This window comes from Dicentrarchus labrax, unplaced genomic scaffold (genome assembly GCF_905237075.1).
Source record: "Dicentrarchus labrax unplaced genomic scaffold, dlabrax2021, whole genome shotgun sequence".
Taxonomy (NCBI): Eukaryota; Metazoa; Chordata; class Actinopteri; family Moronidae; genus Dicentrarchus; species Dicentrarchus labrax.
Window position 1 is genome coordinate 3,125,152 of NW_026136707.1, and position 13,143 is coordinate 3,138,294.

Genomic DNA, 13,143 nt, shown 5'->3' on the forward strand with positions numbered 1-13,143 from the left:
TTGGAAACTAAATTGATCACAAGATATGTCACAATCTGATTGAGCTCAGCGGGTGATGCTGATTGATGGATTGATTGATCCATCATCTTGTACGTCTGCTTTACGGTAATTAACCGAAACAGCTCAGCTCAATGTTGGGAGAAAAAGAAAAAACTTAGAGACAAAAAAAGAGTAGAGACGGAGTCGCTCAATCAGTCACAATCAGGTGGGGATGTGTGAGGAAAAACACAAACACAGAAGGCTCTGTGTGTGTTGAAGGTTTGATAATCAGTGGCTGTTTCAGCCCGACAGAGTCTGCATCGAGCCGCATCGGGTTTTCTTTTTTCGTCTGAAGCAATCGGATTTGGTTCATCGTCTCTTAATTTACTTTCACAAACTTCTTCATACTTTGGTAGTAGCAGTAGCATGTGTAGTACCAAAGCAGCCTTATAATTCAGCCTTCATCAAGCCACCCAGGTTAGGAAACACTGATGTGTTTAGGCCTCTGTATTGAAAAAGGGGGTGATGAAAACCAAAGTATACCTTAAAATATAGCCTTCTTCATGCAAAGGTTAGCATTTGTCATATTATTAATGATAGTTCAGTGTGGACAGTGAAATACTAAGGGCTGTGAGCTTCTGAATCTTTCAGTAAAATAAATAGGATACTTCCATATGTTGGAATGTTTCCAAAATAATTATTGTTGTTGTTGTTGTTGTTGTTTGTTTGTTCTCAGGAATATCAAGGTCACCATGTTTGTTTTGGAAGGAAACCAGGCGTCTTTACTTCAGCATATGTGTGTGCTGTGGTGGATTGTATTGTCACCATGCCCCTTTAACTGATGATTGTGTGTTTGTCATCCATTACAGCCCGATAAGGAATGTGAGCTGTGATGATGTGATGGGAAATTATGGAGTTTATTGATTTGCAGATGAATGTTATAGTATCTGACAGTCTTGACATTCTTCCATGATGAAACTCTACACAGGCCACTCGTGGGAATCTGTGTGCGTAAGACGCTGACAGTCTAAATTGTAAAACCCAGAATGGCTCATTTGAAGTCAGACACATTCTTGTCAAATGCGGTGGTGCCAAATGGAGAAGCAGTGTTATAAGCTGCAGGTATTTCACTCTGGCTCGCTGCCTGGTCCTGACCCCTTGACTCAGAGAATTTGCAGAATTTCTTTGATGTTGCCATTCACGATATCATCACTACTGAGCATGTGGGTGTTGTTAGGATTGGAGCAAGTTCTCTGTAATTTATCTTGTCAATCCTCCATCCTCTGGAGGTGTTTATGAGCAAACAGAAGAATCTGTAAACAACAGAACAACAAGTTCCAGTTTCTGTTGCTCACTTCTGGCTTCTTCTACTGCTTGTTGTGTCTTTCTGGTTCAGCTTCAATTTCAGGTGCTTAGAAATGTGATGATGCTGCTTTACCCTCATGTGAATGTGAAATGTGTACTAAAAAGACTGCAGCTGCTACAAATACTCACTTAATATGTCTGCTGAGGCCTCATATTAGCTTTGGTCAAACTCTGGATATTACTTGGAATAGCATTAGAAAGGGATCTCTTCACAGGCTTTATGGGAAGAAGGAATAATCACATCAACCAGTAACTTTGTTAATGTCTATACGAGCATGTGCGTAGTATCTTCGAGCTGTGGCTGGACTGAAAATGCAGCTCTTAACTAGTTTCCTGTAAGTGAACCATGTGAATATTAATGTGATGATTAAATACTCTGACTCAGTATCAATTGTATGACCTTCATTTACATAATATTCAATATTTTGTTCAAAAGATCCATCCACGTTAACAATAAACTTGCTACATTCAGTTATTAAAGGTGCAATGAGCTATTCTTGGATGGCATTTCACCTCCTTCCACCCTCAGTGTGGTGACACTGTTCAAAATTTACTTTTAGACAGACGTAATAAACCTTGGAATGGCCTCAAAAATGTATCGTGAACCAAATGTCCAGTACCATGAACCGCTGAACCCACTTACTACAGCAGTATGAACCCACAATAAACAGATTGTGCTGTGATTTAATTGCAATAAACTGATAAAAAGGATGCAGACTTGTAAAAAGTCAGAATTGATGCATTGTCGGGTCTGTCCGGAAGACGACCAGCAAACAGCTTTTAAAATGCTTGTTTTCTGAACTGATTTCTGATAGATCAGGTCTGTGCAAACTTAGTTCATAGTTGAGTAAAACCGAGAGCTGGAATCAAGCAACAGAGACATCTTTTCAGAACTTACCAGGTAGTCCAACTTCTTTGCTTACTGTCTGTATAAATATGAAGTAGTGTCACCGCAGCTTGCTGGTGCAGAAGATAAACAAACTTTTTAATCCCGAAAGTTCATCCCCTCCCGCCGGTTAACGACTCTGGATCAGAGAAGAATCCAGCACGACTACGGGTGTTTATTCCAGAAGCTCCGGCTCTGCCCCTGGCTCCCTCGTCTACAGCTCCCCCGCGCTCAGCAGCTGTCTGTCAGCTAGCAGCGGCTCTGTCCCACTGCTCTGCCCGGTTCTCTATTTCTCTATGGACTGAGGGCAAACTTGACGCTACAGTGACTCACTGTCGTGTCTCGAGGCACAAGTTGTATAATAAGACAGGACGGGCCTGAGCTTGCTGGTTAGATATCTCTGCAACACAAAACATCGTCTTTGACATAACCTAGAACTGTTACCTTCACGTTCTGTAGATAATATAAGTTAACTTTTTGAATATTCAAACATTCACAAACTAAAATTACAGGCATATCTTACACGTTCCAGCTTTAAGTGATGCTTCACACTCAGTTGCTGATATTCATTTATAATATGGAGTACACTCTATGCAGAGAGGAGCAAAGATAAAAAATGGAGAAGACTATTTAACATTGTGCGACTTGTTAAAATGTCTGCCTCGCAGTTAGGTGCCGGACGTGATGAATAAAGAGTCATCAAAGAAGCTCCTTCAAGCATTGCCATGCAAGCACAATCACGGTATTACAGCTAATGTAATTTAGATCAAGTGTGAGTGGAGAGCCTTAGTCAATGTGGCTTAGTGCCGCACAGCCCAGGGCACCGATCACACTGAATGCAGGCCAGGGTTAACAATCATCCATGAATGCTAAGCTGCTCAAAGTATTCCTTCAGATGTTAAGTATTAGCCTCTGGTCTTTTTCCTTTCTCCTTTAACTTTTGCTCTTTTCCACGCTAAGCCCTGATGCATACTGTGGCCCATTAAAGACCAAGAGGCTAATGTCCATCTGGTGCTAAATAGTGATCTTTTGACCGCGCCCCATTAGGAATAGCATGATGTGAACGGCAATCTTTTCTGTCTGAGAACTGTATTTATAGCTGGCTGTGCTCTTTAAACACAATAACAATGCACAGTTGGCCCCTTCGAACACCAGATTTGTTTTGTAGCTCTTGGCAAACAAATGCTCTGCTGAGCTTAATGTGACTCAACATGGCAAGTTCAATGTGGTAATACTTAGCTCTCCCAAAGGCTATGCAAACATGCAATTATCGCATTGTAGCTCATATGATTAATTCTGTCTAAACTGTGAAGCTATACAGAGTGTTGAACACTCAGAAACTCGATGTGAGGTTGCTTTTTTAACAACTCAAACAGCAGGAAGTAACAGAGCAGTTTGAAAACACTGCGGCTGGGTTTTAAATCCAAGAAAGGTTACATAATCAAACTGACATCTCGCATTGCTGCTCTGGAACTGATGGATCAATTTTCAGGCACTTTTTCATGAGATTTAAGACACCATTCACGTTCTCTTAATCATGAAACAAGCTTCTCTGGAGCGTTTGGACGATTCGTTCAGGCTTTTACGAACCCTAAAATACTACCAAAAACATTAAAAGAAGGTTTGTTTGTGAGCCATATCCATAAAATAAATATAGTCATCTGTAAAATCAAACCTCTGTAAAATCATCTTTCTAAGCTTTGATTTAATCTGACAACTTGACTGAACTCATTCTCATTTACTGGAACTGTGTGGGAGAACAAATCTTTAGAGACCCAAGGCTTACACAATTTATACATTAACTCACTTTTCCCCCTCAGACTGCTGCTTCTTATTACTGTATAGCATATAGATACACTCTAACAATATCCTGTAGGGCTTTTGACAGCGTTCAGTTTCCACTAAGGGCGAGTTTTCTACACTTTTCTTAAGAGTGCACTGACCCTGCAGTGCTTTGCGGAAACTTAATTTTACTGATTTTTCTGAAAACGGCTTGTATTTCATTCGACCTTTTTCATATAGTTATAAATGGCAGAACAGACTGCCTGATTTGAAGTCAAGACACTGGCAGATCGCGGCGAAGCTCCAGCGAGACAGCCGAGATGATCCAAAGATGAACCCTGACCTGAGCCGAGAGAAAGGTCCTGTCTTTGAGTGCAAGAGTGAAGATGCTGTGGATTTGAGAAATAATAAACAAACACAAGCAGGGAGAGAAAGAGAGAGCGACACAGTGACCCATTCATTAGTGAAGCTGACCCTGCTGCGACAAAGAAGCTGTTCATTAAATAGACACTCGAGGCCCAGTCAGAGATCAGGCTCTCACCCCGACAGTGAGGATATCACACTCCACATATATTGTTCAAAGCAAAGGTCCCCAGTATGGAGCCTGGGGACTCCCGGGAGACCTTCTGAGGGCTCCGTGGGGCCCCCAAGTCAAACAAAGAATAGCTAATTTTATCATTATTTAGCTAAAACTGCCTGCAGAACTTTCCTTCTCTTTATAGTGACTTTCTCAGTTTTTTTTTTTAATCTTCATTAACACCTTATGGCTCCCTCGTGTTAGTGCATGTGAAAGTGAGCACTTTCTTCTATTAGTATATAAGTTATTTCTATTGTGATTGCAGTTAAAGTTAGCTCATTATAAAAGAGAAGAAGAAGTAAAAGTAGAAGTATGAGTAACAATATCAAGTGGAAAATAATATATGATGTAATGATTAGATTTTGATATGGAAATTAGTTATTCTATTTGAAGGATTCCTTCATAAATTATTTGTTTAAAGTGTATAGTACTTCTCAGCAGATTAGTTTACCATCGCTATAAATTCCTAAATTAATACTTATCCTATTTTTCACTGTTTAATGTTGTCATCTCATCTTTCTCCTACATTAACTGTCAGAACAGGTCATCTGGCTCATCCTCTTTTGTTTTCACTGCGCTGCTCGTCTTTTACTACGGTGTCAACAAATACAGCACAAACACGAGCTCAGTGACAGAGGTCGCTGCTCCAGAAAAGCATGAATTTTTTATCTGCCTTTTGAAGCAAATATTCCAACTCCAACAAGTTTCCAGCTTGCAGAGCTTTACTGTATTTTGTGTTCTTGGTGAAGTGGACTATCTAGTTCAGACAAGATAAATGTCACAAACTGAAAGCATTTTGATTACAGCACCACTAGTCTTCACCAATCACAGTATCTCATGGATGATGTGGACATATATTATGTTTCAAAGTACTGAATAAATATTTTTCTAGTGGAGGGAAACTGGACCTACATGGTGGAGATCAAAAATAAATACATATATGTTCACCCTCTACAAGTAAAAGAGGAAAATAATGATCCATTATGTTAAGTGATTGTCACATTTACCAAATATATCAATAAAATCAATTCATTTTCTCTACCCACTCATGTCCATCCATGGTCATGGGGTTGTAGCCAATCCCAGCACACTTTTATTAAACAGCAGGGTCACCAGGAATGGTATAATTTCTAAAATGTTTACACTTTAGTGATTATTTTTTCTGTATAAAGTATTTATTTGGCTCAGTAAGGTTTTCTTATCCTCGCCCACTTCTGACTGGCTTATGCGCAGCACCTGATGCGAACATGCTGCCTGTTTTACATCAAATCTGACAAGAATTTAAAGTCAGTAATAATATATCAGTTTTAATAATGAACAGACACGAAAAGGATATTTTTTTTATTGCTGAATGCTAAAACTAAATTTACATTTAGATTGCACAGGTCTGAGCTATGTGCCTACAGTCTATGCAAGCTTCCTCAAGAGCATGCACATGCTTGGAAATGTGTAGTCTCACCAAGATGTAACTTTACACTGGATTTATGTTTGCTCATTTGTCTTCTAGGTTTGATTTTACTACAAAATATCATATAAATGCAAACAATTAAAGCAAAAATGAAGTACATTTCCTATGTCAGTTTGATATTAGTTGGTACACTTCTGATTTCTATGTCAAAAGAAATAACAACAAATATTTTTTTTTCAAGAGACCTGATGTACAGTAGAGTAATGGATAATACTTTCTGGTAAACGTGATAAATGGAGGTGAAACACAGTTTGTTTTCACAATGTCAAATGGTTCTGTCAGACTGCCTGTAATATTGAAAAGTTAGCTGTAGGCTACCATGGCTACGCATTGACTCTTTGGAGAAGAAAGTTTCCTTTTTTGTGTGTTAACAGCGAGAGAAAACAGGCAGACAGTTGCAAAGATCTGACATACAGTAACAAAACATGTTATGTAGGACATTAGAGACAGAAATACATCCTTAATGAGGACAAGATACAAAACACACCAGACTCTCACTGTGCACTCTTAGAAGAGGCAAGTTGAATACGGCCAAGCTTTGTGATCTTTATTTGTGGAGAATTTGTTTTATTCCACATCCTGAGCTAGAGGAGTCTGATTGTGAGAGCGGTGCCAGAGAATTGTCTTGGAGAAGATAACTTCTATCTGGGATGGTTTAGATTTGGGTGGGAGGTGTTTTTATTTTGGTACCGCAGAATCAGTCTGATTCTACTGCGTTTTAGATTTTGGACGAGCATTTTCTCTACTGCATTCTCTTTCTCCGCCTGAAAACTCAATATCAGCTCTTGAGATAACATTCTGTGTCTTTATCAGTTTGTATTGCAAAGACAAAACTTCAAAGTTGCCTTTTTCTATTACTGGATTAAAAATAAACATCACATAGATTTTATGAACTCAGACAAAAACCTGAGAAGATTCGTCTGGGGAATACTAAATGTATTTTACCATATGAATAAAGTTTTTAATCCCAAAGTGTCTAAAAACTACTAAATATACATCAGGATGATATGATCTGGAGCTATAGATTCCCAGAACACCTACAAATCACTTGATGATTGGACATTGATCGAGTGTGTCGATACAATGAGGAGTAAACCGACCATTAAGGACTTGCTTTGAGCTTCTTGTGAATGCAGCATCATGTCGACTGGAGATAGATCCTGTCAGCTGTATCAGCAGCTGAGATCAGAGACAAGGCAACAAGCAGCCTCATCAGAGGCAATCATTGCCGGAAATGTGCTCCTGATTTTCTGCCAGGCATGATTTTTAACTCTGCATGGACGTGGGTCAACATGAGCTGCCCTCCCACCGACTGCCCCATTGCCCAGAGGGTCCAATCAGCCTCAGGCCACATGCTAATATAATCAATTACCTAGGAAGTTAGTGTGAGGTGAAATGTGAAGCTGCCCAATTAGTTGGATTCCTTCCTCCTTGTAGTATCAATAGCCTTTGGATAACACGGTGAGAGCCTGTGTTAATTAGAGTTTTTCAACTTGCTGGGAGTAGCAGCTGAGTTGAGCTGAATGGGTTAAGACAGTTTTCATGGTTTCAGCAAAGTTTTCTTTGTGGAGAAACACACAATTAAGCCCTGCGTTCCATACAAACTTTCAGTCATAAACTGAGAAGTTATACAGGGCAAAGAGGCTGTGACCAAAAGGTTAAATATAATAAAATAATATGTGCAGATTCTAGTGTGTGGAAGCTGCTCTTTGTTTCTATGTACAAGGCAGGGCAGATTTTGAGTTTTCTAGAGATGTATACCTAAAGGAGCAATAAATAAACTCAAACATAATACTGTGTATCTGTGTGACGTTGATAGAGTTGTTCATACCAATGCATCAGGATTATTTAATTACAAATTCAGTTGGGCCACATTTTAAAACCAGGAAATGTAGATGATCCAGACATTTTCATGAGCCTATTTAAAAGCTTTTTTTTTTATCACTTCATCTACGATGGCCAGCATGCATTCTTTCTTTTTTCTACTGCAACACGCTCAATGCAAGTTAAACACAGTGGTTTGACGTTTAGAGACGGCAGAAGAATAAAAAAGTTGCCAGTCCAGGCAGGGTTAAACTGACAGTTTCATTGTTCGTTTCAGTGTTGACAGAGACACATTTTCAGTAGAGCTCTTCCCTACTTGTGAATTCCGATAACCAGATGTTTTAAAAAGCTAATAAGCGTTGACACATGAGAAAACACAGGTTTGTGAAAGATATAATTGGTGGTGTTGCTACATCTGTAAACATCCTTCCCAATCGTTACTGCACATGTGCAATTCCCAACAGAGCTGAGAATAAGGCAAGATGTCTCACTCATTAGCTACTTCCATACACTGTACACTGTATGTAGTTTACTTTGTTATATATCAGATCTGCTGGGCCACTCTGAGGTTGCTTCTGGGCTGGATGGGACCCACGGGGCCGCCAATTTAATAGGCCAGCAATAAATGATCTGAGGACGATGCTATGAACAAGCGGCCACTGTGACAAAGCTGGCGTTATTGTTATATTTCTCTTTTTCATAACGAATCCAATGAAAAGACCAAAAGTAACAGCATTTTAGTTCATTTGTCAGCACTTCCCTTCCCTGTCTGTGTCCCTCAGCCTAAAGCCCATTGGTTCCCATGAAGATGTAACGGGTCACAAATAGTTTCAATTAAAGCAGCAGGATGTTGTATATGGGATTTATTGGCATTAAACCACAGTGCTCATGTTCACTGCAGTGAAGGAACACGTCACCCAGTGCAACAGTGCGGCTCACTGATGTGTTTTTAATAGTTTTTGGACATTAATTGGGTTCTATGGCACAGAGGAATACGCTACATCTGGCTTTGGCTACACAGACAATACAGTACTTAGTAGGATCAATTCAATGTTGATTTTGTTATTTTCAGAGGTTCTGTTGAGAGTAAGAAAAATACAGAATATCTCAAGCCTTATCCTTTAGGGCTATTATAAAAAGCCCTATTCTGGAGCCAAGTGTTGCTGTTTTTTTTTCTTCTAATTAAAACAAATGTATGTATCTCTAAGATGATGAATGATTATTTGACTATTACTTCACTACCCCAGTCCTGTTCTAGGACTATTTGCTGGATCCCTACTGCAATTAGTATGAGAGGATAAGAGGAGGCTTGCCAGAGACTTGTGTACAGACAAATCAAAGTTGTATCGATGTTTGTTGCAACTCCTGCTGGTTGCCAATAGAGCTTGATAAATGCAACAGATTACTCACGGCTGCTGTAAATTGTCTTCAGACACTTTCTTTTGATCACCTATAATCTGCACTGTTGCACATTGTATTTGCATTGCCTAATTATCCCTCCCCACCCCTATAGTTTCTAACATGCACTAGGAATTGTTGTGTCTGACCCAGGCATTGCACAAAACAAGGTGACAGATTATTTTTTATTAAATATGACATATTGCTTGCACTCACACATCATCTGCTGTGGCTTGCCAACAGCTTTTCAGTACACTTTACATCAAGGATCACATTAGAGGAGTCTGTGAATTCACTGTGTCATCCTTCAAGATGCATTATAGGCTTTTTCCTTCAGTTGACAACAAGCTAAACTAAACTCTCTTTCTTTAGCGTTAGAGGGGTTTCAAGTGCTCCACTCCTCTGTTTTAAAGAGCACAAGAGTTTTCAAATGGTATCACTGATCTCTATTGATGTTACTAATGTATCTACAAAATGTTTGTTCATTCAACATGTCCAATCAATACACAGCCTCCACAATTATGTCTTGTTTTACTTTTTAATTATCCATAACTTGCACCAGTGCACCGTAATGCAATGGCTCAACTTTTAAATTCATTATTCTGCATCATTATTCTGGTTTCCATCCATAAAGAGCTGAGATAAGAACTAATATGCTTCCCCTTTTTCTGTTTTTGTTATGTAATGAAGCAATTTGGTTTTAGGTTTAGGTTTCTTACAGCACACCAGACTGTCTCTCTTGGAGTTATATCTGAAGCTCAGAGGTTTATTGTTTCATATTGTAATTTCAGCCTGTTAATTTATTTCCCAGGTCCATGGGGAAGATGCATGGGCAGCGACTGTGGCCCAGGTGGCAGCCAAAGCCGGGCAGTCTGGTGTGCCCATGTGGACGGCTGGACGACGCTTCACACCAACTGTGACCAGGGCCAGCGTCCGTCCAACCAAAGAAACTGTTTCCGTGTGTGTGACTGGCACAAGGACCTTTATGACTGGAAACTGGGTGCCTGGAATGAGTGCGTGCCAGTTTCAGCAAGGACCTTTGGGGCCTCACGGCCGTTCACATGCAGTGGAGGCGAAGAGGGCATTCAGACCCGGGAGGTGGGCTGCATGCTCAAGTCTGACGGGTCTCCAGCAGAGGATGCCATCTGTGAGTACTTTGAGCCCAAGCCTCGCCTGGAGCAGGCATGTTTGATCCCTTGCCCCCAGGATTGTGTGGTTTCCGAGTATTCGCCATGGACATCCTGCTCCAAAACTTGTGGAACAGGCCTCAGGAACAGGGTGCGTAGTGTCCTGGTTCCTCCACTTTTTGGAGGCGCTGTTTGTCCCAACCTAACTGAGTTCCAGTCTTGTAAACCGGGGCCTTGCACGGGTCCAGAGGGCATGTACAGTCTCAGGGTTGGACCGTGGAACCCTTGCACCCTCCCGCAGACTCGGACAACACGCCAAGTTAAGCGCAGGAAAGGTAAAGGCCAGGGGCTCAGGGAGAGAGCAGGACTCAAAGATCCAGAGACGAGGGAGCTTATTCAGAAGAAACGAACCAGGAATCGCCTTAACCGGCAAGAGAGTCCGTTCTGGGACATCCAGGTGGGCTACCAGACTCGGGATGTGACCTGCATACATAGGAATGGGAGCGCTGTGGGACGCAAGTGAGTGGCAACATTTTTATGCTAATATGTTTTTCTTTCCTCAGCACTATTATATACTCCATCAAGTTTCCAGCATAGGCACTGATGTCAGAATTATAGCTTAATGATAAATACTTTTGCTTGTGTTTTTTTTTTATCTCATTTTAAAATATGGCTTCATTATCTACCAGGTCTTTTGCAGATACAGTAATGTATTGTGTTGACTTTCATGTTTGGAAGTAAAGTGCTTCTCACATTTTCAGGTACCTTTTTACCTTTACGTTTAGGTGTACTGGTCCTTAAGTCAGTGAGTTTCTAACAGCTAAACATGATGCCAAATTTGTCCTCTTGAAAGTTTTTCATCTCCCTGTCGGTAGGTGACACATAGGGGAGGATGTTTATCGGCTGTGTCTTTGTCACTGCTGTGCTGTCAGAGCAATGAGGCACAACTACCACAGTGTATTTGATGTCAACTTGCAAGGATGGAGCTGGCAAAGCAGCTCATTTTATGACATGAGATCAATCTTAGCCACAGCTTTCTCTGGCACAAAATAAGGCAATTTTCTGAGTTTTGTCCTGTGGTTTTGGATGGATGTGTAATGATATGTTGCAAGAAAAGTGAACAAATCAAGTGTCACTCCAAATGTTTTACTTGCTAAGCCATGAAGTCAAATTGACTACATTAAATCTGAATAGTGATGGGAAGATTTGTTTTCTGTATTTTAAGATTAATGTTACAACTTCAAAGGACTTACTTATGTACTAAGCCACGTAGATAATATCAGTTTAATGTGCTGAGGTTTTAAAATGGAAGTTGTCCAAACCAAAACTATCTGCATGACCAGACATTGATTTAGGAGTCAACGCTTTTTTGTTTGTTGTTTTTTATTACTATAACTTGTTTTTTTATAAGTTTTGCATTTATAGAGACATACACTCACATGTGCAAACATATTAAACATTACCCACCCTGTATATCTCTCCTGGGACCAAGAACATACTCAGAAAAACAAAAAACAAATTACCAAACAAAATTTAATACATTAAGTAATACCATAAAATAGAAAGATAAGTGTAATACAGGTAAAATATTAAATAAATAAATAGATTATGAAAAGAAGGGGGGGGTCCAATGTATAAACACTAGTTGTGGGTTATGGTAGCAGTAAGCTAAATAGGACAACATCAATCGGATAGCATCATGGAGTTAGTAACATATTCAATAAATGGGGACCATATCTGAATAAGCTTGTCATAGGAGCCACTCATTTTCTCAAGCTGGAGCAAGAACAACACCTCCTCTAGCCATCTCTTGTGTATCAGTCTGTGTGAGGGGTGAGTTACGTAGAGCTCAAAGATGGGTTCATAAGCTAAAACTGCAAAGATGTAGGTAAAGAAATTGGTTTGAAAGAAGCAGCCAATAAAACAAGTCAGTAATTTTGAACAGTATCCTGTAAGTGTCAAAATGGAAATCCATCAAAGAATCATTACTTGAATAGGTCACTGAATTACGCCTTCAGAAGATACTATTATCCCAAATCATTCTGTAACTATATGAGTGCTTCCACATTTATAGTGTTGGTTAACCCAAGTGGGATCTAACCTCTGGTCCTGACATTATTATTGCTGTGAGCTACAAAGTCACACTCTCTGACTGAAAATAAGATAGATCAAATGGCTCTCAATTCCCACTCATTTCTCAGCTGAAGTCTCTGCCTAAAATGCACATCAAACATTTAGCTCCCAAGAAAAGAATCTGCCACCAGCCGCAGCCCAAGATCTGATAGGAAGGCACCATCAACCTAAACCTCTACAGTAGTCAGACCGTCTAAGTATATTTTCACTGACTGGTTAATTGGTGTTATCACTCATTATACATGGTGACCCCATTTACACTTAACAACTTCATGCATCGTGGATTGGATAGTTCACATTCCCACAAGTTCGAGATGCTTTCAGAGTTTGAAAAAGGTTTACATGCATCCAAGACACATCTCCTCTTACAGAAGATATAACTGCATCAATAAGAACAGAAGTAGCCGCATACAGTTTTTTTTTTCTACTCCCAGTTGTATCTGCAGCTGAAGCGAAATGATACTGAAATTAGTCCCCTGTTTGAGTAAAGCGGCAGGAAGAAAGCCGCTCCAGCAATTTCAGTCGTGCCAGAAGACGTAACATGCTTCTCTAGCGTTTATCTGCTTTGTGTGGGTGGGAGAGCAGTGGATTGTATGTGAAATGG

General features: G+C 40.0%; 1 protein-coding gene across 1 annotated transcript in view; it reads left to right on the plus strand.

Moving 5' to 3' along the window:
• Positions 1-13,143, plus strand: part of LOC127367633 (thrombospondin type-1 domain-containing protein 7A) — a 152,812-nt gene that overhangs the window by 38,736 nt on the left and 100,933 nt on the right. Inside the window, exon 2 of the mRNA XM_051407660.1 lies at positions 10,091-10,925. Coding sequence (XP_051263620.1) covers positions 10,091-10,925 — 835 coding nt within the window. The remainder of the gene's footprint in view (positions 1-10,090; positions 10,926-13,143) is intronic.